Here is a 23838-nt window from a genome sequence, read left to right as displayed (position 1 = left end):
CTGGGACCCCAGAATTCCTCTGTATTGAGACATGAGCCTGCTCTCAGAACATTCAAGGTTTCTCTTCCTTGGGCTCAAAGGAAGAGGGGCAAGGGACAGCTGTTTAGGGGTTGTATGGACAGAGCTTGAGCAAGCCAGCTGGAATGTCCACGTGTGTGTGTGACAAAGGCTCATCCTGCTGCCAGATGTAGCCAGCAGTGGAAAGAAAATCAAAGTGGCTTGTAGACCAAGGGCTGGATACCCCCATATGGCTAGCACAGAATTCTAAGGAATCCAATAATTCTAAATTCAAACCTGTCTTCCAGGTTGTTTTGACATTTTATTTGCCAGGATAGGAGGATAAAATTCATTTTATTTAACAGTTATCTGGATTTATTACTTTTAGGTATTTTGGCTTATGGTATGTGAGCCTCTATCTATACTTTTGTTCTAGAGTCCATAAATGTTAGAGATGGGTCCATTCTTCGTGGAGACTGATATTAATTAAATGATCACACACACACACACACACACACACACACACACACACACAAATGTAAAATTGAACCATAGTGCTAAGAAAAATAATACACTGTATGGTCTCTCCTAAAATGCTCTACTTGATCTCCATTCCCAGGGTTCTCATTGCATCTTGGGCTCTCCAGGTTTTCCCGAGCACTGCAAAGCTCTTCTCTTACCCTCCCAGGACCCAAAACACTGACTAAAATATTTCACACTACTCTTGCCCCTTCTGAACGTGGAGCTCCATGGAAGCAAACACCAGGAAGAATAAGGGAGGTAAACCAAGCCTGTTCATCTCTTCCAAATTCATTTCTTCTTTTCCATTTGGTCCAAAACAGGTGCCCCACCACCACCACCACTGCCATGGTGGATTTCATTCTTGAACCCATCTCTAGGTGCTCCACAGCTGACCCTGCCTAGGAGATGGTTTCACCTCTTTGTCGAGGTGTCCATGTGTCTCACAGCTCTTCTGCTTCCAGCTGTCTAAACTCAGCCTACATCCATTGCTTCTCACTTGGTCTTCAGCAGCAACAGAGAAGCCTTCTCTGACTAATTGGGGAAAAGGTAGCACATTCCCCCCACTTGTCTCTCTGAAAAGGCACCCCACACACTGCTGCTTTTAAGCACACATCTCTTTCTTGTATCCAATATTACTATAATTCACCTGCGACCCACTGTTTGTGAGTTCTTGATCTCTATCAGTCTCTCTGATGTCTGGGTTAGATTGTGAAACTCCCAGAGGGCAGGGCCACATCAGCCCTGCGTCTCCAGACTCTGCTCGGCAGAGCAGCAGGCCTAGGGAGGCACTTACTTAATAAAGACCTTTGATGATGGAAACAGAGGAGCCGCACTCTGCGCCTAGAGGATTGTGAGTGCACAAGAAGCAATCTACTACCACCACCAGACCACAATCACAGCAGTCCTGCCAGGGACTAGACTGGGAGCTGGGGCCCACTGTTCCTTTTAAATGAGGCAGAGGGAGCACTGTCTTGCCCTCTGAGATAATAACAGCAAAACACTGTGACAGCATGGCTCTAACTGTGTTGACTGATCTGTTGCTCAGAATGACCATCAGTTGGGGTCTATCATTATTATCCCTGTCTTACAAAGGAAGAACCTGAAGCATGGAGGGGCATGCTACTTGTCCAGGCCTCGAACTGGGGCCATCTGGTTTCAGAGACCTCAGCTTACCCACTATGGTCCATCGAAGTGAACCAGTGCAGCTTCAGCCAGAAATAGAGGGTCAAGAGCTGCCAACTGGGCTCTTGTCCCACACTTCCATGGATCCTTGACCCCTGTCCAACCTGGATGAATGGCTGAGAGGAGGGGAGTGGCTACTCAGTCAGCTTTCCAGCATGGAGCCAAGTTGGCTCTCCAAGCATTTATTCACACACCATCCGTCTGCCTTCTCCTGTCCTCTCTTCTGTTTCTCAAACATGCTAAGCTTGTTCACACTTAGGTCTTTGAACCTGCTATTTCCTCCACCTGGAATGCTTTTCCCCCAGGCCAATGTATCAGGGGGTCCTTCTCATCACGTAGGGGCCAGCTCAGATGGCACATTCTTGGGAAGGCTGTCCCTGATCACTTTTTCTAATGTAGTTGCATCTTTCCCAAAACCTCCCTTTCATTCTTGTCTAACTCATTATACTGTTTGACTTTCATCATGGTCCTCAATACCATCTGAAATCGCTTTATTTGTCTACTAGTTGACTGGTCTGTTTCTGCATCTCTACTAGAAATGTCAGCTTCAGGACAGCAGAGGTCTCACCCGTTTTGTTCACTCCTGGATACTCAGTGCCTGGAACAGCATCTGGCACACTGTAGGTGCCCAGAAAACATTTTTAAAGTAAATGCATGCATGAATGAATGAATGTAAAGACCATTACAGACATGCAAACCTGGAACTAGTTGGACCCTCCAGTGGCCCCTTACCACATAGAAGCCCTTGTCAGGAAGAGATCAGATCTTCATTTGGGGCAGTCTTTTAGCCCCTGGAGCAGCAGGCAAATGACTAGGGAGCTGTTTGATTCCTTTGTTTGGGCAAAGAAAAGACCAAGACATTCAGTTGCTGAGATTGCAGACTGCTCTCCCTTCAGAGCCACATGTGCAGGATTGCTGGACAGCTGGCTCCCTGAACAGAAAATAGGATACTGATATCTCAGCTTTTCACTTTCTTTCTGTCTCTCTGTCTCTTCCTACTCTAGAGGGTTTCCCCATCTCCCCTTTGTCCCCCTTCCTCACTGAAATCCTGTGAAGAAAATTGAGTAAAAAGAGGGAAAAATATGTTCATATCCAACACATGCTTCTCTTATCACTACTATAGCACAATCTCATTAAAATCTCCTGGCTCCTGCACGAATAATACAAACCCCCAAATAGAATCATCATATGCAGGAAGTGCTTGACTTAATCCAGTCTTAATGCCAACACGATGCCCCTATTCCTTCCACATAATAATAGAGCCCATTCCTTTATTGGTGTTAGCTTTTTTATTCAGTGCTTTATTTATGACACACCATAGAAATAATGAACAAGAAATGAAAGCTCCTAACCTCTGCCCAGACCCCATATCACGTGCAGGTATTTCACAATATTCCTACTGATCCTTTTCTTCTTCTTCTTTTCAACAAAGTACTGCTTTTTCATGATCAAAATACCTGCCATTATATTTTAATCCCTTTCAAGATGTTTTCAGGCTCATTATCTACTGAACCCTCCCAACACACTTATAAGGAAAAAAAGGAGGACAGAAAAAGGTGCCTCTAAACCACAGAAGTTGGAAAAGGGGCCCAGAGGCATAAAGTGATTTGAAGAAGTTCACACAGTGAAATACCATCCAGAACAGGCTCCAAGTCCTGCTGTTTTCTAGAGACAAGGGTGTTTCTGCCAGAAGCCACACTCCCAGCAGCCCCTGTGACATGCAGACCTAAGCCAGCCCATATGGGAAAAAAAAAGCTTAAGAAATTTGGAAGCTAAGTAATTCTTTCTTTTGGAAAAGATGAGGCTCCTGATTGGGGCAAAAGGCTGACCAGGAGCATCCCAAAATGAGGCCTCACTCTTGCTCTCAGCCAAGCCATCCCACCTTGTGCCCATGAATGGAAGTGGAGACAAGGTCTGGAAAAAGGGCACTGAGCAGGTGCCCTGGACTGCCTCACCTAACAAGAGTCCTCAACTCTGGGCAGGACTTCATTTGGGACTTCAGTAAGCCTAGTCATAAGAAGGAGGAACCCAGCCCTTAGCCCCTCAAAAACATTTATGCACACTGAGATCTATGTCACCTCCTCTCATAATGCCCAGGCTGTGGCCCCGGTCATCATCTGTCCCTGAAGCATGTTGCCCATTCAGAGCAAAGATAAAATGAATGAAAATATCAGCTAAGTCTGTCTCTCACAAAACAAGCCTTCAGCAAGAGCCAGAGCCCCCTCAGGATCACCGGCATGGCATCTACTGTTCTCCCACTTGTTCAGGAAGCACCCAGAAGTCTTCCTTCCACTTCTGGGAAGCTACTGAAAAAGTAGCTGATGCGACCACAGAACTCTGACCAAGGTGCAATTTAATGTTCCTTCTCCAGCATCACTAACTAGATCAGATTTTTCAGATGAGACTTTTCTATCTGGGATTCTGTGGGAAGTGTCGCCATAATTCATGACTCTTGGGAAATGTCCACATACTATCTCCAGCCTCTAGCAGACACTAGATTGGAAGTGGAGCTGGAAGGGCTGGGGTGAGTCTATCTGTGAAAATCTGAATGAACAGGGAAGGGAGGACCTTCAAACTTAGGAAGACTGGTCCATGATTGTACTTGGCAACCCCTGTCCTGGATGGGGAGGGTTTAAGGGATATTCTAAGTTGATGTGCTTCAGGCCTGAGAAGGGGAGTAGATATGACAAGATTCCTTACTTCCTTCTCCATATCTCTTAAACTCACTCTCAACCCACTTACCTATTTGCTTTCAACCTAGGAAAAAAAACGTAAGTCCGCCAAGAAGTGTCTTACCAAACTGTAGAGTCTTCTTGGACCTAGAATCTCTCCCCATTTCTTCCTCGCTGACTAAAACATACCGCTGAGGATGTCAGTGTAATATGGTAGGGGGTAGTTCAAAGTAAGAGAATAGGGTCAGGCTTGTTGTGTTTCAGTCTATGAGAATAGGGAAAGAGGAGACAATCTCTGCACATTTCCCTCCGAAGAGGGAAGATGTTTGAATCTGGGACTGAAGATGGGCTGGGGGAAATGTCAGTAACAACAAATCAGATAAAAAGATATCTTGGCTTCAAGCATGAATGTACCACCAAGTTCCTTCATTTTATCACTTCTGACTTCTGAATCTTCTATTCTGTGGACGCTTATGGAATTTTTGGATGGAATTGAAGACACTAGCATTGGAAGGAAAATTCAAAAACTGGGGTACAACTGAGTCACCAAACAGGCTCTACCAGACACCTTTTGGGCAAACTTAACCACAAGAAACATCATTGAGGAGCCCTTAAAACATATATTCCTCACACTAGAGACAGCACTATGGTTCCCCAGGGCAAGCAGGGGAGTAGTAATGTGCAAGACCTAGAGACACCATAAGGCAGCAGGAAAAGGGAAAAAGGGTCTCACCTGTTCCGGCCCCTGGAAGCAGATGCGGCAGAGCGGGGTCTTCATGCCACTGTCCAGGCTGCTGCCCAGTGAGTAGCAATCCTCAGCCTTCCCCTTACAGAAGTCATCTGAGGAGGCACTGCTGAGCAGCGAGGTGGGTGGCTCGGTGGCTGGGCCACCCCAGTCATCTTCCACAGAAGAAGGTGGCAAAGGTGGTGGAGGTGGCAGAGGAGTGGTCTCCCTGCCCACCCCTTCTCGAGGGCCCCTCCAGCCTGCCCACCCCCCGGCACCCAGAGCCGGAAGGGTGTTGTTGTTGGCCGCCAAACTGGGGGGCTGGGGGTCGCCGTGCATGGGCAGGGGCGCTGGAGGGGGGCGCCGCAGTAGGAAAACCTTCAGGTCATTGAAGAGCATGCGGCAGCGGCACTTGAGGAGACCCTGGTGGCGCAACATCTGGGGAGCCGGGGCACACGATCCACAGCGGTACCAGGCACAGCAACAACAGAAGCACCACCACCACCCGAGCAGCCCGCTCAAGGGCATCAGCATGTGCCCAGGGGTAGCAGGAAGCCCAGGAGGGGCAGCTGGAGTCTTTTCAAAGGAAGATAGGAGAATGGTTTTGGGGGGGGTCCCCAGCAGAGCTGTGTTATGGGGGGAATCTGCTTTCTTGCTGGCTCCTCTTACACCCCCTCAAAGTAGCAAATCAATTGCCCCCAGGACTGAGAACTGTGAGTCACCGGTTCTGAACTCTCCCTGGAAAGACCGACAACAACAAAAAGGGTTTTCTTGCCCCCCCCCCCCCCGCCCCACACCAACCTTAGCTTTGCTCAGAGTGTCTCCTTTTTTGCCTTTGACTTGGGGGTATGGCAGGGGAAGGGGGGTAAAAAAAGAATGTTGAGGAAGGGCTCTTTGGGCCTTGAGATCAAGGTCTAGTTGTCAGAAAGTTTCCCAAGAGAAGATATTTTCAGTTCTTCTCAAATTCCTAGGCAGTGGGAAATCTCTTTTCTTTTGTATAAAAGGGTGGGGAAGATTATAAATCAAATTTGGAGTGGACTGAGCTGGGCTTAGGGCAAAACAGCTCAGTGAAAAATTGAGTACTGTATGTGCAGAGAGAAAAGATAGTTTTCCTCAGGAAGCTGGAGATTGGTTGTGGGGGGTGGGGGGTACGGTGGGGAGGAGAGGATGTTGGGAGAAGTTTTAATTCTCCTGGGCGGAAAACTGGGGCAATTAATCCCCAGAAGCACCAGAGTTGTTTTTAAGAGAGCGGTTGGGGGGTGGGGCGTGGGTAGGGATTGCAGGTGAAATTGGGCAAGGGGCTTGTGCTTTGCCTCTGCAGCCAAAAGGCTGCATGGAAGAGGGTAAAGCCAATTAAGGAGAACAGAAGTGGGAAAATAATGGACTGAGGAAGGGGAAAGAAAGGGGGAAAAAGAAATGATCCTTTAACCCTTGCAGAGCCGCTTCCTTCCTGAGCATTAAGATCCTGGCTAGAGGAAAGGTGTGTGTATAGGGGACAGGAGGCAGTGGAGCAGAGAGAAGGGGTAGAGAAAAGGGGCGTGTGGGAAGAGACAGGAGGAAGGAGTAGTTACATGATCTCAGCCCCCAGCCCAGCCCTGCGGCAGTCTGTAAATCCAGGGCCCCTTCCCTTTGGCTCCATCAAAGGTCCCTTTGGGCGAGGGGCAAAGGCCGGGAGAAGGGCAGATCCGGGCGGGTGAGTGGCCTCGCCTTCTCTTCCTCTTCCTCTTCTGGGCCGTTATCGCCCTCCTCCTCTTGCTCCGAGTCTGCCCGCGGCCGCCGATGCTGCTGTGGCGGCAGCAGTGAATGCTGGTCGGCGTCCCGGTGTCTCCGGGGCGGGGGCTGCTCCGGCTCGTCCTCTGGCTGCTGCTCGCCGTCCGGCGCGGCCGCGACTACCGGCTTCATGATCCTCCTCCTCCTCCTCCTTCCCTGGGGGCCGGCTCTGAGCCCCCGCTCCCGGGCAGCGCTGCCATGCAACCAGCGGCGAGGCAGGCGTAGGGGTGGGGGCGGCTGGGGAGTGAGGAGGGGGGGCAATAAAAAATGAAATAAAACTAGTGGAAGAATAATAATTCGGTTCTCAAATAATCAGGAAAGAGTGCTTCTGGAGGGGTGGGGGTGGAGGAGGGCGGCTGCTGGGTCTTCACGGCAGCTCTGCCCCCGCTACCCCCACCAAAGGCGGCCTCGGCCGGCTCTCTGCCACCCCCCCCACGCCCCTCCCTCCTCTCCGCTGCCTCCGGCTGGTTGGGCTCGCTGTTGCTACCTCCTCGCAGATGCAACGAGGTAAGGCTTGTTTGCGGTGCCAGTTGCAGGTGGGGAGGGGGAAACGAAGCAGTGTGGCCGAGGTGGGAGACAGCCAGCAGTTGGCTCCGGCTTGGTCCTCGCGACTCCTCAAAGCCGTATATAAATATATCTCTTATAAAAGGCGAGAGGAAGCAAATCAGATTCCAGGCTGCTGCCAGGTGTTGTCTCGTCTTCCGCCGTTGCTCAGCACCCGCCGCCGCGACTGCTGCCCCCCTGGCTCAGTTCCCAAAGGGGTGGTGCTGGAAGGGAGGTGGCGGCGCGGTGAGCTGACCGTCCGAGAAATGGAAACAAGGTTCTTGCAGCGGAGAAGGCTCTCAGCTATCTCCGCCGCTGCCGCCGCCGCCGCCGCCGCCGCTGCTGCATTCAGCACCCCAGGCGAGTGGACAGCTCCCACCCAGACCCCGCGCGTCACGCAAGTAGGGGCCTGACGCAGACGCCGCGGAGGGATGGAGGAGGGAAAGGGGCCAAGAGGAAAAGAGGCTACGGAGAGAGAGAGAAAGAGAGAGAGAGAGAGAGAGGAGAAGAGAACTGTTCGAGGGAAGGGGATGGGGAGGGACCAAGGGAAAGGGAAGGAAGGAGGCTAGGGAGGGATTTAGGAAGGAAGGGAGGAGGGAGCAAGAAAGGGAGAAAGGCAAGTGGGGTGGAAAGGAGCAATTCAGGGTACATTTTCCCCCAGCTGGAAAGTATCAGTGTGGATAGTAAGGTTGTAGAATTTCTTCCCAATGTCCATTATCACCAGCCCTCTCAACACGCATACACAGAGCCTTCTACATCTCAACCAGAGTCCGTTTCCCTGCTCATAAACATTGTAAGCAGATATCAGTCTGCAGGCTTTGGAAAAAATAAAGTTTTGTGATTTTCTCACTAACTCTGGGACTCGGTGGAGATTAAGTCCCTCATGACTAAGAACTCATGAGAAGAAACGCTTCAAAGAGGGAGGGGGATGCCAGCACCATTTTTGCTAGTTTCTTCTAGAAATTCAGCTCCAAAGGGCAGGATTTGTTTGTTGTTGTTGTTTTGATCCATTTTAATCTTATGTGCCTAGGTCAGTGACGGCATGTAGTACGTGCTCAATACATATTTGTTGAATGGAATATGACCACCATCACCATCATCAAAGTCATCATTACTCCAAGCTATAGACCTCTTCCAATTGTGAATCATAAGAACCCAGAGCAATATTACAGCCTCCTCCTAACCAATATCTCCAGCCTCCCTCCATCCAAGCCTTTCACTAAGCTGCTGACAAGAGGTAATTTGAAATGGATTTTAATTTCCTTTTTTATTTCTGTTTCTGACTCATGTCACCCTACCCCATCCTTGTCAAGGAGTTTCTAGTGAGTAGTAAGGTCTCCCCAAATGTGAAGAGCAAGAAAAAGAAAACTTAAAGTGGTCTATACAAATAACTCAGTACTTAGAGTTGTAGACTTTGGTCATTTAAAACTTAGGTTTGCTTTCTTGCCTTTCTTCATAACCTCCCTCCCCCTCAATACACACACACCTCCAGGGTCATAGACTTGGGCAAGCTATCCCAATGAGTCATCTACACAGCTGTGGTAATGCCTTTAGAAATATTGGAGCCATAGAGAAGCATGCAAAATCTCTGCACCAAAATATCACTGACATGAAGTTCTGCCCTATGAATCATAAGAAAACTACCCCTTTGCTGCCATCTCCTTGAATGATTTATTCCTACAAGCTCTAAGGAGCAAGGACCTAAGTCTGGGTCTTGATTAAGCCAGGGTGGCTGCTTGTATGAATCATGCCTCAACACCCACCATGGATGCTGACACCTGGCCCAAGGTGAGTGGCTGGAAGAGGATACTACAAAAATAACTACAAAAACAACTACAAAATAATATGTATATTACTGATATCAGCACACCCACTCTGCTGCAAAAGAGAATTTCTTTGTTACAAAAATCCATCTGCTCTTAAAGAAAATTCTCTGTGCACCACATCACCCTGTGCCTGACTCTGACATTGTGCAAATCACACTCTATAATAATGATCTCATCATATATTCATCTCCCTCGACAAGACACAGAGCTCCTTGAAGGCAGGGACCAGTATTTATGTTTGTATCATTAGCATATAACATAGTGCCTAAAGCCTAGTGGGTGATCAAGAAAATGAATGCTGAATGAAAGAAGGGCCTTTTCGTTTCAGTGAAGCTACTCTATTTCTCCCCTTCAACCTAAACACATTCATGTGAGTGCTCTCAGACATGACTGAATATCTGCTTTACCTATAATTGAATTTCAGGGTCTTGTAAAATACTAATACTCATAAAATACCAGTTTCAAGTGTGTCGTGCAAGTAAATTGGGGTAGGAGATAGAAGAGCCATATGAAACCTATATTCAGAGTTATAGAAAGGGGTGATATCCATAAGACTGTTTTTCCCAACCCTTCCACGGAAAGGAAAAAGATTTCTAGAAACAGAAAGCTACTAAGGACAGGGAGCAACAACAGGGCTGTTTTCAGAAAGACTGGAAGGCTTGAGGGCTCTGTTTTGAATATAATGTAAATATTGAAAAGCACCTCACTTAGTTAGAGTCTCCTTACGCTATTGATGAAACAATGGTTGTGAGCCCCAAGAGTAAAAGCCACAGTAAAGAAAATGTTAACCAATGAGTCTCCATTCAAGTAGTCAAAAAATATTTACTGAACACCAATCATAGGCAAGGCATTGTGTTGGAAGATGGCAACACAAAAAATGGATTGGTTGGAATTGCATCCTCAAGACTCTAGTACTATAAATATGTACATATGAGGTACAAAATAATAAATGCTACAAAGGTATAAAAATTTGGGGATGGTTTAAAATAAGGAGGTAACTATGTTTATGGCTTGGCAGCAATTGGGAGAGGTGGGGAGAAGTGGAGACGCCAGAGCTCCAAGAAAGCCTTTTTCTTGGCTTTCTGAGAGATATGAACTGAGTTAGAATATGTAGAATTTGGAGGAGGGATTCTGAATACTTTAGTTTTTCCATTTGACTGGAGCAGTAGGTGCTTGAAATTAAGCAGCTGGAAGTCAAGACTGAAAGGTAGGCTGGAGCCAGATCACAGAAGGCCCTGAATGCCAATCTGGGAGAAGATTTACTCATCGACCAGTTACTTGTTTTAATGGTTTTAAAGATTTGGAGCTGAAGGTGAAGGGCAGTAATAAACTTTATCTCTGAGCAGGTTAATTAACTGGATGGGATTTCATTGCTAACAGGTGAGAAGCAATCAATATTTTTCATTTCATGCCAGAAAGTTCTCAGCTCCTTAATAGATTTATTCTTTTAAATGAGGTTGTTTTTCAGATATATCTCATTACATACAGAGATGTTGGGGTCATATGAATTAGAAGGGTAGAAGAATAAGAGGCTCCAAGGAATAGTCTTCAGGAATAAATATTAGGAGATGAAGATTTCAGAAGAGACTTATTATGGAGGCCATTGCACTTGCTTCTCCAACTAGGGGAGTCCTAAAGTGGTCCCATACTAACTGCTATTGTTTCTTCTTCATCTAGACAGAGAGTACTCAGGCTAGAAGACATTTTGCAGAGGGTGGAAAGAAAAAAAAAAAAAAAAAGAGGTCCAGAAAGATTAGGTGGCTTTGTGCCCAAGATCCCACAGCAAAGTAAGTGTCAGACAAGAGCTCAAACTTCTACATCTTCTGATCTTCAGTATAGTTTGCTTTCTAAATATCAGTTGGATCTCTTCAAACATATTGTTTCTCAAGAATAATTGCAGAATTAAAGTTATGCAAATTATTAATAGCTACCATGTACTGAGCCACACACCTTTTTCATACATACTTAGAAATATTTGTGCATTTATTAAAAATAGAAATTCTTAGGTGCCACGTAGTTCTCCTGAATAAGAATTTCTTGAGGAGAACCTGGGAAAATGCATTTTAATAAGTGCCTTACCCAAGTGATTTTTTTATTTTTAAAACTCTTTAGGTGGTGGGTATTTTCCACATTTTTGGGGTGAGAAAATTGAGGCTCAGAATAACTAAGCCTAAGACTATGCAGTTGGTGAATACCAAAGCTGAGATTCTAACACCAAAGCTGACAGGCCTCTCTCAACCTAAAGTCTATGCTCTTCTTATGATGCTACAGTGCCTTTTAAATTAAATTTCTGTGCCACATAGAATCCCCACACAGTTATTATCTGTCTGCCATATTGTGTCCCTTGTTTAAAACTCAGGCTAAGGCGGTGATAGGCAGCATCTAAAAGGGTTTTCAATGATCCCCATCTCCTGGTAGTCAAGCTCTTGCATAATCCCCTCCTTTTGAGTGTGGGTTTGTACCTAGTGACTTGCTTCTAGTAAATAAAATACAGCAAAAGTGATGGCATATCACTTCAGAGATCAGATTACAAAAGACTGACTTTCATCTTGCTCTCACTCTCTCTCTGGCTCTTCTCACTTGCCCACTCTGGTGGAAACCAGCTCCCATGTTGAGAGAGGCCCTATATGGCAGGGAACTGAGGATAGCCTCCAGCTAATAGCCAGCAAGGAACCAAGGCCCTTAGTCCAATAGCCCATGAGGAACCACAGATAGCCAACAACCATATGAGTGAGCTTGGAAATGAATCCTTCACCAGTTGAGCCTTGAAATGAGGGTAGCCCTGGCCAAAAGTTTGACTGCAGCCTCATGAAAGAAGCTGAGCCAGAGGACACAACTTAGCTGTGCCTGAATTCCTGACCTACAGAAGCTGTAAAATAAATGTGGTTGTTTTAAACTCTCTGTCTCTATCACAGTCCCCACCCCAAACACACATACAGAGACATCTACCTCTCAACCAAGAGTCCATTTCCCAGCATGTTAGGAAATACATGAGTATTTGAGTAGATATCCATCTGCAAGCCTTGGAAGAAATAAAGTTTTGGGAATCCTTCACTGAACCTGAGGACCTGGTGGAGATTAAACCCCTCATGACTAAGAACTCATGAGAAGGAAATGCTTTGGACAGGAAGGGAGATGCTAGCTAGCATCATTTCCTTCCATTTCCTCTTCTAGAATTTAAGCTCGTGGGGCAGGGATTTTTTTTTTTTTTTTTTTTTTTTTTTTTTGGTTCTTTTCAATCCCATGTGCCTAGGTCAGTGATGGCATGTAGTAGGTGTTCAATACATCCTTGTTAAATGGATTGTGACCATCACTACCATCACCAAAGGGATCACTCCAAGCAATAGATCTCTTTCAATTGTGGATCACAAGAATCCAGAGCAATTATTACAGGCTCGCCTTAACCAAAAGCCCGGGCTCCTCTTTATGTAAGCTTTTCACTGAGCCACTGATAAGGGATCATCTGAAATGGATTTTAATTTTCTCTTCTTTTTCTGCCCCTGACTCATGTCACCCTACCCCATCCTTCTCAAGGAGTTTCTAATGAGCAAAAAAGTGTCCCAAATGTGAGAAACACACTAAATTTGGGGGTAATTTCTTACACAGCAATTGATAACTCTTACATAAGGGCACTGAGAACATCAGTCATTGTGCCCATGCTTTCTGTGCCCCAAGGCACTCTACTCTGACCTCAGACAGAGAGTTTGATAATTCACAAGACAATGCAAGTATAAATGTGAGAACTCACCAGGAAAAAGCAAAATTATTTTGTATGCTTAGTTGGTGGACTGAACTTAAAACCTAAGAGAGCTCCTCTGAAGACTAAGGATGCCTTTAAGATACCTGTGGTGCTTGTTAAAGGTGCAGATTTCCCAGTAAACTCTCACCTCCAGAGATTTTTTACTTCTTTGTCAATCATAGACTTGGGATGTGTATTTTCTACTAGTTCCTTGGGCAATTCTGAAACAGGTGGTACTTGGGTTCCACTGTAGAGAAACTGCTTTATAAGATAGAGCTCAAAGTCAGGCCCCCACCCTACAGTTACCAGCCGCTACATGGGCAGGGTGAACACTTCCCTGCTAGGAGTTGATATTCTTCTCCAGAAATGAGTGAGGAAAGAGCAAGTTCCAAATCAATATCAAAAAAGAGGCAACATAATGGTATGGAAAAGTGCTGAGCAGAGATTTGTGTGTTCACCACTGGAGTCCTGGACCATTCTCAGTGATGCGGCTACAATAGGGAGCAAGATAGATGAAGGCTTTGCTCTCACAAAGTTCACATTTGTGTGAACAAAGCGTGGGCAAATAAATAAGTTAATTTCATATGGTGATAAGTGCTAGAAAGAAACTAAACAGATTATGGGGTGCCTGGGTAGCTCAGTCCGTTAAGCATCCGACTTGATCTCAACTCAGGTCTTGATCTCAAGGTCATGAGTTCAAGCCCCGCATTGGACTCCACATGGGCATGGAGCTTACTTAAAATAACAATAATAACAATAATAGTAATATTAATAATAATAATAAAGAAACTAAACAGGGTAATGTGATAGGGAATGACCACTAGCCTGTGTGTAGACAGGAGGGAAATAGATGGTGAGGGCAGGGAAGGCTTCTTGAATTTAGACCTAAGATGTGAAGAAGAACTAATGATGTGAAGATCTGAGGCAGTGTTCCAGTTAGAGAAGGAGCAAACACAGAGCTCGAGGCAGCTCGAGCTTGTTAAGGGAATGGCGAGAAGGCCAAAGTAATGGGAGGCTAAGGAATGAGAAAAGGTGATGGAAGATGAAACTGGAGAGGAGAACAAGAATTATATCATGTAGAGACTGTAACAATGGTGAGAGAGATAGCATTTAATTCTAAGTGAACTGGGAAGCCACTAAAGGATTTTAGGTAATAGATTTCTATTTTTAAAAGGTCACTCTGGCAGCTGAGTAGGGAAAGAACTAGAGGTTGACCATTTCTTGAACACTTACAAGATGCCAGACACTGTGTCAAGCACTTTATATGCTTTATCTCATTTAATCTGCACCAAAAAAACATATGGGTTAGATATTATCATTTCCCCATTTTATAGAAGAGGAAACTGAGCTCAGAGAATTAATTAAGCAACTTGCCCAATATCAAACAGCTGATAAATGACTATGGTCATTAATTCCAGTGGTCACCAATATTTCTGATTCTCTTCCCTTTCCTGGATACATGGAAAACTTTATTTCCCACCTCTCTTTGCAAGTGGGGAGGGTTTTGTGACTAGTGTTCTCAATGGGTTGTGACTGCAAGTGGCAAAGTACTCCCAGGCTGACACATTTCAGAGCTGGCATGTGATCTTCAATCGTCATTCCTCTGCCTCTGCAGTCATGGTAGCATGTGTTGAGATGGGATACCATAAGATTAAAGCAACCTGCACTGCTGAGCACTACATGAAGGGAGCTGCCCTGCAGAGTCACTCAGACCTGCACTGACTTGGTGGAAAAAAGCAAAATAAACTTTTACTCTGTTAAGAAACTGGAAATGTGGTGCTCTTTGTTACTGTAGCATAACCTAACCATTCCAAGAATGGAAACAGACTCTTGGTTATATAAACAGCTTGCCCTCTAATCAGCTGTGCGACTTCAGAGATCAGTTGTACTCTGGGTCTCAGTTTTCCAGTCTGTAAAATGTTAGCTTGGGATCTGAAGAGTGATGTGGTTCATTCCAGCTTCGCCATTCAGTGAAATACACTGCAGTAGCCTGAATTTGAGCCAAGCTCTTATACGTTAGTGGAGAGTAAGTCTCTGGTTTCCCTCTCACCACGTGCCATGGTCACTTGATACCAGCTCAGCACTTCCTTTTCCTCTCTAAGCCTCCTGACTGGTGCCTGAAACCACCTGCACAACCTCCTTTCCCTGCTACATTCTTAGCTCAGAGCCATCTGTTGGGGTTTTCAATTTGAGGATACTCCTGGAGGGGAATGATTGGCCAGCCTGTTCCATGTCTCACAGCCCTCCTGCTCACCTACTTTACCAATGTCTGCATGGAGAGTACAAAAGCTTCTCCAAACTCTGTTTCTGGGAAGGCAAATTGTATTATTAAATATTCAAAAAGCCTGCAAGAGGCAGTGGACATGAAAGACAGAATCTTCTTCTCAATTGTGCTGAGAGGCAGTTGCCTGCTCAGAGTCATCCTTGGACAAAGAAAGAAGTAGTCTCAGCTGACGATTCCCCAAGCTCCACTGGATGTGCCTTTGATGTGTCCACCCCGCACCTGGTCCCAGAACATGAGGGCTTTTGTCCTTTGTGGGGACAAAGCCCTTGACCAACCAACCCTCTTTGGGAACATATTGTCTTATTCCAGTGACATGTGACTATGCATAGAATTATAGGAACCTGAGATGTACACGTACATATGTAATCCTGAACAGAAATATAATCTGTATTTATACCATGAACTCCCCCCGCCCAGTTCACACATGTACAATGATACCCATACCCTGCAAACTTTAGCCATGTGCTATATATAACCCATTTTAACAGAGAACTCACTTAATGCAACATGGCTTTAAAAAGAGCCTATTTTAAATGGCTGTCTGATGTGCACATGTAGATCGATAGCCAGACAGATAGAAATATTGATTTTTAGATACATACATGCAATAATAAAACCTTGAATTTATATACCCTCTTTGTCCTGGGGAATTCACAGGATATGTCGTCTCCCCTATGTGGAGAGCACAAAAGTTTATCTGTGCATGAGATGTGAAACAGAGTTAATAAAAACCAAAGAAAGCCCCTTAGTATCCTGATTTATGCCAACTTGCACCTCGTACATCCCGAGTGTCTGGATTCATATATCCTCCAAAATAGGAAAAACCTGAGCTCTATAAACTATACCAAGAAGATGTATGTAATGCCATTCATGTGCATGCTATATTGCTATATTCTAAACAATATTAACTGGAAATTTTAAAATTATACCTTCACTTCCTGCAGTATTTATCATCTCTACCTTTTTAGATTAGATATAGCTATGAATATAGAGAGCTGTTACATGAGTATTTAATTGTGTAAAAATCCGTTAAGCTATCCACTTAAGATTTGTGCACTTTACTGTGTATAAGTAAATACCTCAATATAAGAAAGTAAGAAAACACAAATTTGCCTCTTGAAGTCCAGGATGCATTCTCACACACTGGAATCAGGTTAATAATGAGTATAGTGTATGGGCATGTCTCAGAATTCTGTTAGTGCAGATAAGGTGGGACACTGTGTCTTGAATTTGATAGCTCCTGGTTGTGTGACCTTGGCTATCTTACTCAACCCTTCTGTGCCTGTTTCCTCATCTGTACACAAAATAGAAACAACCTTGCAGCGTGATATAAAGATTAAATGAGAAAATTAATGTAAAACACTTAACATGGTGTCTGGCACATAGTGAACTCTCAGTAACAGTTGGCTATTTTCCTTATGGTTGTAGTGACCTCTAACTCCTTGTGCTGACACAGCCAGAGGCCACTCAATGCGTGGCACTCTCTACATGCTGCAATTTCTGCCCCTCCCACCACCAAAAGCATCTGCAAAAACAAAAAGGTTTAAATATAATCAGAAACCTAACTAATGATTTTTAATGTCCTGATTGTCCCACCCCATCCATAACAGCCAAATGAATAAATTTTGGTCTTCCAATTTTCCAGCTGGGCATCATGTTTTCTAACATCCTCAGCAAAACAACACAACCTCCTCCCATCACCAGCTCCCCTACACTAACACGCTGTAACACCTCGGCTCTGCTTTTCTAATCTTGAGACTCTATCTCACAGGCCTGTCACCCAGCAATTCCCCTTTATATACACCCCTGCAGTTATGTGCCCCAGAAAAACTACCTTGGCTAACATTCTCTTCCAGTTCACTTATATGGGGAACATGTGCGTGAGCAGCGTGTGTGTGTAGAATGAACAAGACATGGGCTTTGTAGTAAGAAAGGCCTGGATGCTGCTTCTAGGCATGTCTCTCAGGGCAAGTCATGTCACCTCTCTGAGCCTTAGTTTCCTTATCTAGAAAATGGGACCATGGATCCCTCCCTTAGAGGGTGTGATGAGAATGGATAAGAACACACATATCAAGTAAGCGCCAAGCACAGTGCCTAGCATTAATACAACAGACCAGAAATATAGATTACTGCTAAGTAGGAGGGAGCTTGCTGCAAACTCCTTGTTTAGGAGACAATTTGCAGTTCTGTTGGACAGGATAACTTTTTATTAGCTGAAATAAAATTGCGTGCCTCCTTGAGAATTATCTTCTCTGAACATTTTCATTGAGAGTTGGTCCTAGCTAGGACTGGCAAGATTTGTGCAATTCATACATACTTGTGAAATTCAAGCACATTATCTCTTACTGACAAACCATAATGACTGTAATAAACAGGGAAGCCTCTGCTCTAATAAACAAGTAATTATAGTTGACAATAAATGTGTAAGCATGATGCTAATTAGCAAATCCTCTCATAGCTGTTCCCAGTTTGGGGACCCATATACACATGTTTGGGAATATGGGTAAGACTGGGTGGTCCATGTTCTCATCCATAGGTATATGAATATGTGGGCAATTGGTGCCACCTTCCTCGACAGTCCTTTTCCCCCACAATAGAATTATCTTCTTCAGTGGAGAAAGCAAGGTCATTTTAACATCTTGGTTTCCAAAGTAATCCCTTTAAACTCAGGTTTTCTAGTAACCTTGGGAGACTGTGATTTTTTACACAAAGTGCCTTTAGATATGGGGACACTGGCCTCATTACCTGGGTTCTTTCCAAAACAAAGTCATAGCCTGTCAATCTTGGGATTTGGGGATGGCAGGTAAAAGAAGGCTGAAAGGAGAAGGCGGTTGACATTAATAAACAGTCTTAAACCAACAAATTGTCTTTATTGAACTAAGAAGGAGAAAAGCCACACAGGGAGACAGTGACCAGAATGGAGGTTCTATCTCACTTGCAGGCAGAAGGGCTATAGCTTGGAGCTTCTCTTCCAAAGCAGAGAGCATTCCCATTTATGCTTCCCTAGAGATGGGCTGCAAAATTATTTCCAATGAGGAGCAGCTACAATTAATTCCCTGGCCATATGCAAAAATGCCAGAGGCCCTACTTATAAAAATTTATTCCAAAGAATCCCCCTTTTTTTTTTACTATTTTTTTTATATATAATGACCAAAGGAAAGATAAGCATGATTTTCTCCTAATCTCTTTCCTAACTCTTTTATTCTTCTAGTAAGAGGGTTCATAAGTATCACATTCCTTTCTCATGTCCCCTTTCTCTCATCTTTCCAGGGTGACAACTTCTAAAAAGTCTTCTTGGATAAAGAGGCAGAGAGAAGCAATTTGCTCAGTGGTTAAAGACACTGCCTTTTGGCTCAGAAAGACTTGTATTTGATCCCAGCTCCTCCACTGTTTCAGTCAGCACAGGGTAGGTTATGCTGCAGTAACAAATAGCACCACATTTCCAGTTTCTTAACACAATGAGAGTTTATTTTGCCTTTCCACCAAGTCAGTGCAGGTCTGAGTGCCTCCACAGAGCAGCTCCCTTCATGTAGTGCTCAGCAGTGCAGGCTACTTTAATCTTACGGCATCCCTTCTCAACACATGCTACCATGACTGCAGAAGCAGAGGAATGATGATTGAAGGTCGCATGCCAGCTCTGAAATATGTCAGCCCAGAAGTACCTTGTCACTTGCAGTCACAACCCATTGAGAACACTAGTCACAAGATCTTCCCCAATTGCAAAGAAAGATGGGAAATATAGCTTTCTATGTATCCAGGGAAGGGAAGAGAATCAGAAATATTGATGAGTACTGGTATTAATGACCATAGTTATCAGCTGTTTCATCTTGTTACTTAACTGTCTGAGCCTCAGTTCTCTCAGCTATAAAACAAGAGAAATAATAGTATCTAACCCATAAGTTTGTTGTGCAAATTAAATGAGGTAAAACATATAAGGTGCTTGGTACAGCACCTGGCATCTTATAAGTGTTCAAGAAATGGTAGGTAGCATTATCAAATATAGCATTGTCAGCACACTTTCTACTTACTTAGGCAATAGGGTACAAATGTTGGCAGGGACTAAAAGCAGAGAGGGATAATAACCCTCACATCCATAATTTTAACTATTAGGCTTCCCAAGAAGGCTAGGTCCTAAAGAACAAGTGTGAGTGACTATCCTTTAGACTTATAGAACATTGGGTGTGATCGAGGCATGTCATACCTTGTATGACGGTGTGGCTCAGTGGATCCTGCACCTGCCACCTGCCTATATTTTTATTAGTTTCACAGGTAGAATTTAGTGATTCATCAGTTGCATATAACACCCAGTGCTCATTACAACAAGTGCCCTCCTTAATGCCACACCCCCAGTTATCCCATCCCCCCTGCCACGTCCCCTCCACTGACCCTCAGTTTGTTTCCTAGAGTTTAGCATCTCTGATGGTTTGCCTCCCTCTCAATTTTTATCTTATTTGATTTTTCCCTCCCTTCCCCTATGTTCATCTGTTTTGTTTCTTAAATTCCACATATGAGTGAAATCATATGGTATTTGTCTTCCTCTGACTGACTTATTTCACTTAGCATAATACCCTCTAGTTCCATCCACATCATTGCAAGTGGCAAGATTTCATTCTTTTTGATGGCTGAGTAATATTCCATTGTGTATATGTGTGTGTGTGTGTGTGTGTGTGTGTGTGTGTGTGTACCATATCTTCTTTATCCATTCTTCTGTCGATGGACATCTGGGCTCTTTCCATATTTTCTGCTATCTGCCTATTGTCTGAGTCAGGATTCTTAGAGGAACCAGACAACACACTCAGAGACTTTCTATTGAAGGTACTATATACAGACGTGTAGTTAGGAATAAGGGAACCAATACGGAGTGTTGAGTCACTCAAGAAGGTAACCTCCAGGAGTTAACATGCCACCTTTAGGCCTGAAGGAGCAAAGGGAGGGAATGGTATGATGGAGTCTAGATGAAAGAAGCATCATGAAAGAAGAATGACTCAACAGAAGCACTGGTCATAATGGAATGTAGCCACTGTAAGAACCATGACAGCAAGGAAGAATCAGGAGGAATAAATGTCTGAATCTCTCCTCCCTCCCTTTCATCTTCTGGTGATGCCAACCATTGACCAAACCCAACCATAAACCAGAGGACAAAGGGGCCTGGGTGATGCAGTCCATAGAGCTCAGTTCCAGGGCAGAGAAATCATCTGAGGTTGGGGACACACAGCACACCTGTGCCCCAACTCTCCCTCTCTATGAACACTTCTTAGCTACCACCTCCTCCATTCCCTCCCCCTTCTCTGCCTCTCCTGCTTACACTTTGCCAGGCTGACTGAGCATCTCCTTAGGTGAAAAGTGCTGCCTGAACGGAGGTGATTAAAGCCATAGGATGTCTACCTACCGTGTGCAATGAAGAATTTACTGGCACCAGTCCAGAGTCTTCCTAGACAGTCCCATTGACCTTCCACTGCTGCTGCTGCTATTTTGAGTCCAAGTGCAAACACAGTTCTTGCCTCTGTAGTCTCTTGATGGGAGGAGGTGGGTGGTGGGCATCTGTTGTTTTTGCTGCCCAGCATCTATTCACCTCCTCTTGATTACCATCCCCAGCTCTGTCTGCAGTATCACCCTTTCTTCCCCCACTCTCAGCTTCAGGTAGGGTTGACTCAACCTGGCTCAGAGGTGGAGAACCTGACCTAGGCTTAAACCAATCATTCCTTCATTCCACTTCATCCTCCTGTACACAGTAATTGGTTCAGGGATGGACATGATAGTGAGATTTTCTTAGAAATGTTGGGACAAAAACTGTTGTTTCCAGATAGAACACTGTAGAAGACATTGTGGTTGACTCTTCACTAACCATTCCACTCTAAGCCAAGGTTTTTCAATCTCAGCAATACTGACATGTTGAACCAGATAGTTCTTTGCTGTGAGGGCTGTGTCCTGTGCACTGTAGGATGCTTAGCATCATCCCTGTCCTCTACCTACTAGATGCCCACTACATGCCCAAAAGTGTCTGGATATTGTCTCTGTGAGACAACATCTTCCCTGGTTGAAAACCACTGGTCTAAGCTAACATGATAATTGTATCCCACTTGTCAGTGGTTGGTTGAAAAACGAGCAAGTGGAACAATTCTGTCCCATAAGATATGAGAAGTCTTCTAGGAGATTCTGGGAACATTTCCTTTTTCTGAAGAAAAAGCTGGAGGAAGAGGTAGTTTTACTTCTTTTGCTGTGCATTGCAATGTCTGGATATGACACTTGGAATTCCAACAGCCATTGTGTGACCATGTGGGGGGCCGTTCTGAGAGAAAAATTGATACTGAAAATAAAGGAGTAGACAAACTTGGCTCCTTGATGACATTATCGAGGCACTTAAACAATCTGGATCTCACTACATCTTTGGATTTCTTGTTGTGTAAGGGGAAGATTTTCCTCATTGATTAAGCTAACTTGAATCATATTTTCTGTTGTCTGCAGCTCAAATTATCCCAGCCAACGAAGACTTTAATATGGATGTATGTGACCCTGAGAGTTTCTAGATGTTCTCTTGTGATCACAAAGGGAGATCCTACCTGAGACTTGAGAAAATACAGACGATACAGAGCTGAGAGGAGAGAAGAAATGTATTTTAGTGACAATGGTTCAGACATGTGAGACAATACATTTTCCTTGCTTGGTTTAGTCCATTTGAGTTGGGTTTTCTGTCCCTTGCAATAAAAAATGATCTAACTGATACAGATGGAAGAAGAATAGAGCCTCTAACATCAGAAAGTCACCTCAGAGTAAACAAGAGATGTGAGTATTTAAGATATCAGTCCACCCAAATTAATCTGAACCTTTCGGCTGTGTATATACCAGGAAGTAAAGTGGAATAAGGTACTTTCCAACTTCCCCAGCCCACCTTCCCAAGTATAAAAATACTCCTGCCCAAAATATTAATAAAATTAAGCAAAGTATGGCCCTCAAATATGGACAACTTCTCCCAATTTCAAATTCCACTGACTCATTCTAGATTTTGCCTAGATGATCCGTGTAGCTATTTGATCAAATTGAGTGATGCTGGATCCATAGAAGGAAAGAGTTAAAAGTAAACTTAGATACATCCTATCTGACTTTTTCACTTTTGCACAGGAAGAAACTGAGGGTCAAGGAGAGGGAATGATAACCAAGGTCACACAGTCCCTAAGTGGCAGAGCCAGGACCAGAAGCCACATGTCCTGACTCTTCTTACCCCTATTCATTCTCCCTCACTTCACCTACCAGATTTTGGGTCTCATTTTCAGGAACGGTCCCTGCAGAGACTGGGGACTTGGCTGGGCTTTCCTGAAGTGCTAGAAACCACTCTCCCAGCATCCAAATATTCTCAGTCAGCGGCACCCATGAGAACACGTGCTCTAGTATCTGGAGCAGCTGTGTCAGCAGCCCTGGGAAGCCCTAGGACGGCCGGGACACTCATCCTCAGCTGGGATAGAAGCCCCATCTGGTGAAGCTGGTCCAACTGCCTGCCCTCCTTCAGACTGAGCCAGAGCCAGATGGATGCTGGAAGGGGGGAATAACTGGAGAGAGCAGAGTGGGAGAACGGGCCCTCCCAGTGGCAGGAGGCACAGCATCTTTTGTGCCACCAAAAATTCAATCCAAGTTTAAAGCTGACACAGGTGGAGTGGGCGGGCCTCTGTGATTTGATGGGTTCTCCGAGGTTCTGGCTGCCTAAAAATATCTCCTCTACCCACCTGCCTATGACACCCTCCCTTCTTATCAGGCCCACAATTCCTGCCATTAGAGTCTCCAAGGTTGTAGATGACAAAGGATGGAGCATGTTTCCCAGCAGGTCGCCATTAAAGCAGGTTTCCTGGGAGTGGAAGGGAGGCCCTTGTGTCTGCTCCTTTTAGCACAAAGAGCTAATACTGCCAGGAGCTCAGAGAAGACGAGACTGGCCTACTTTACAATTTTGGTTCCTACTGAGACACCAGTCACTCAATTCATTCATGCCATATGACCAGGGCTTTGAAGAAATTAGGCAGCAGGCTTTAACAAAAATAAGGTAAAGATGCTGACAAGCAAAGTATCATATTCTGCCTCTCCTTTGCATTCCTATTTAGGTTTCTTCCCCCATGGGAACCTGGGTCCAAGTTGGAGAACTTTCCCATGCGCCTGCTGCAGCCAGCTATCAGAATCCTTCCAGAGCTCTGCAGGGTGCTCCAATTATTGCTGTTCTTGTTTTCCCCTAAATCCTTTCCCATTTCCTCTTGTCATCACTTCCCTTGGGCCGATCCCAGAAGGAAATTTAAAATCCTGGCATGCTCCTGAGAAGTAGAGGGATGAAATGGTGGAGGGCAGGGAGGGGCAGTGGGAGAGATTCATAACCCTGTTGATTGATTTTGTCCACTCCATTCCGACAGATGTGAGCCTCTACTCTGCTCTCTCAGAGGCTGGGGCGAGGGAGAGAGATCGACATGGAGGGTCAGAGGGAATGGTTGCTGACAGAAAGGGCCTGGCAGGCAGCAGAGTGATTAATTGTCTTGGGCTTGGGGAACAGACAATGGCCAGAGGAGCGGAGGGTAGTGTTGACGGGGTTTGGAGTTGTGCTAAGA

General features: G+C 44.9%; 1 protein-coding gene and 1 long non-coding RNA gene across 2 annotated transcripts in view; one reads left to right on the top strand and one right to left on the bottom strand.

The window, feature by feature from the left end:
• MARCHF4 (membrane associated ring-CH-type finger 4) overlaps positions 1 to 7851 on the bottom strand; it is a 110269-nt gene extending 102418 nt beyond the window's left edge. Inside the window, exon 1 of the mRNA XM_032402536.1 lies at positions 5107 to 7851. Within this exon, the coding sequence (XP_032258427.1) occupies positions 5107 to 5631 (525 nt within the window). The 5' untranslated portion in view covers positions 5632 to 7851. The remainder of the gene's footprint in view (positions 1 to 5106) is intronic.
• Positions 7334 to 21896, top strand: LOC116631411. Its single transcript, XR_004299171.1, has 3 exons — positions 7334 to 7374; positions 8441 to 8647; positions 21725 to 21896. It is a non-coding gene; the product is annotated as an uncharacterized LOC116631411 (long non-coding RNA).
• Positions 21897 to 23838: the final 1942 nt, after the last annotated feature.

The sequence above is a fragment of the Phoca vitulina genome, unplaced genomic scaffold (assembly GCF_004348235.1).
Source record: "Phoca vitulina isolate PV1807 unplaced genomic scaffold, GSC_HSeal_1.0 scaffold1, whole genome shotgun sequence".
Classification (NCBI taxonomy): Eukaryota; Metazoa; Chordata; class Mammalia; order Carnivora; family Phocidae; genus Phoca; species Phoca vitulina.
Note: the sequence above shows the minus strand (reverse complement) of the source record. Positions and strands in the feature narration are given on the sequence as shown.